The sequence below is a fragment of the Solanum verrucosum genome, unplaced genomic scaffold (genome assembly GCF_900185275.1).
Source record: "Solanum verrucosum unplaced genomic scaffold, falcon-dt-bn FXZP01000258.1, whole genome shotgun sequence".
In the NCBI taxonomy this organism is placed as follows: domain Eukaryota; kingdom Viridiplantae; phylum Streptophyta; class Magnoliopsida; order Solanales; family Solanaceae; genus Solanum; species Solanum verrucosum.
The window spans coordinates 1,993,989-1,995,438 of record NW_026019974.1 but is presented as its reverse complement, the minus strand read 5'-3'; the positions used below and the strand labels follow the sequence as shown (position 1 = coordinate 1,995,438).

The 1,450-nt window shown below is 36.1% G+C and overlaps 1 protein-coding gene across 1 annotated transcript; it reads right to left on the bottom strand.

The window, feature by feature from the left end:
* Window positions 1-660: 660 nt before the first annotated feature.
* Window positions 661-1,062, bottom strand: LOC125817295 (50S ribosomal protein L2, chloroplastic-like). Its single transcript, XM_049496835.1, has one exon. It carries the CDS (start codon window positions 1,060-1,062, stop codon window positions 661-663), a length of 402 nt encoding a protein of 133 aa, XP_049352792.1.
* Window positions 1,063-1,450: the final 388 nt, after the last annotated feature.

The following is a 1,450-nucleotide window of genomic DNA, read 5'->3' as shown; positions in this document are numbered from 1 at the left end:
TTTAGCATTTTAGTTGGGAATATCTCTTGAATATCGCATACAACTTCTCTTCTCTCTCTCTCTTCCAAAGCATACGGCTTTCTGGATGTAGATGATGATATCTATACATATGGATCTTAAATATATCATAGAATGAAGTACCACATGGGTGGATATATTTATGTATCCTAATTTGCTGAATTACTCATGTTATGATCTTTTACATCCTAGGTCTTCTCGTTCCGTCATCTGGCTTATGTTCTTTATGTAGCATTCAGACCGAATCACTGTATGAAATTACGTCGATACTTCCACATATTATGGGTAATGTAGGAGACATCTCTATTTTTCCCCCGGGGAATATTTAGAATTCCCACTGCTTAACTTTCAATTTGCCTCTGACCATCAAATGAAATGTGAATAACCCGTCCTCCTCTCTTTGAAAGAAGGGGCACTTCCGGTTTTGTCGGGGCTTGAAACAATTTTGTCTTCTCCATATTACTATATCTCTAGAGTCAATAATTTTATATGAGGAACTGCTGAACTCAATCACTTGATGTTGTTACTCTTCAGTTTTCTATTGAGGTCTATCCTGTAGAGGTACTCAAATTGGATCAGTGACCGATTTCTAGGTTTCATCGTAAACCTAATTGGTTATTTCGAATTACGTAAATCAATAATTCAAACCGCACTCAAAGGTAAGGCATTTCCCATTTTTATAGGAACTTCTGTACCAAAAACAATGGTATCTCCAATTATAGCCCCTCTGGGATGTAAAATATATATCTTCTCACCATCCCCATAATGTATGAGACAAATATATGCATTTCGATTAGGGTCGTATTCTATGGTTACGATTCTACCATACACGTCTTTTTCATTTAGTCGAAAATCGATGTTACGGTATATACGCGTATGACCTCCCCCTCTGTGCCTTGCTGTAATGATTCCTCTGGCATTACGACCTTTACCACAATGACGCTGTCCATATATCAAATTATTTCGTGGATTGGATTTCACTTGACTGTCTACGGTTCCATTGCGTGTGCTCGGGGCAGAAGTTTTGTATAAATGTATCGCCATGCTATTTATTATTTTTATTTAAATTCTTTTCTTTTAAAGAGGTGGAATAGAATAACCCGGTTTAAGCATAATAATCATACGTCTGTAATGCATTGTATGTCCCATAATAGGTCCCATTCTTCTACCCTTTCCCTGAAGTCAATGACTATTCATAGCTATTACCTTGACACCAAAGAAGAGTTCGACCCAATGCTTTATTTCTGTCCTAGTTGATCCTGATTCAACATTAGAAGTATATTGATTTTTCCCCAATAACTGAATACTTTTGTCTGTAAATACTGCATATTTGATTCCATACATAAATCTATTTCCTTCCCTATGAGTTATAGTCTCAATAAGAATGCTAGTTCTTACTGTTCATAAATTATGATATGAATATGCCACATCA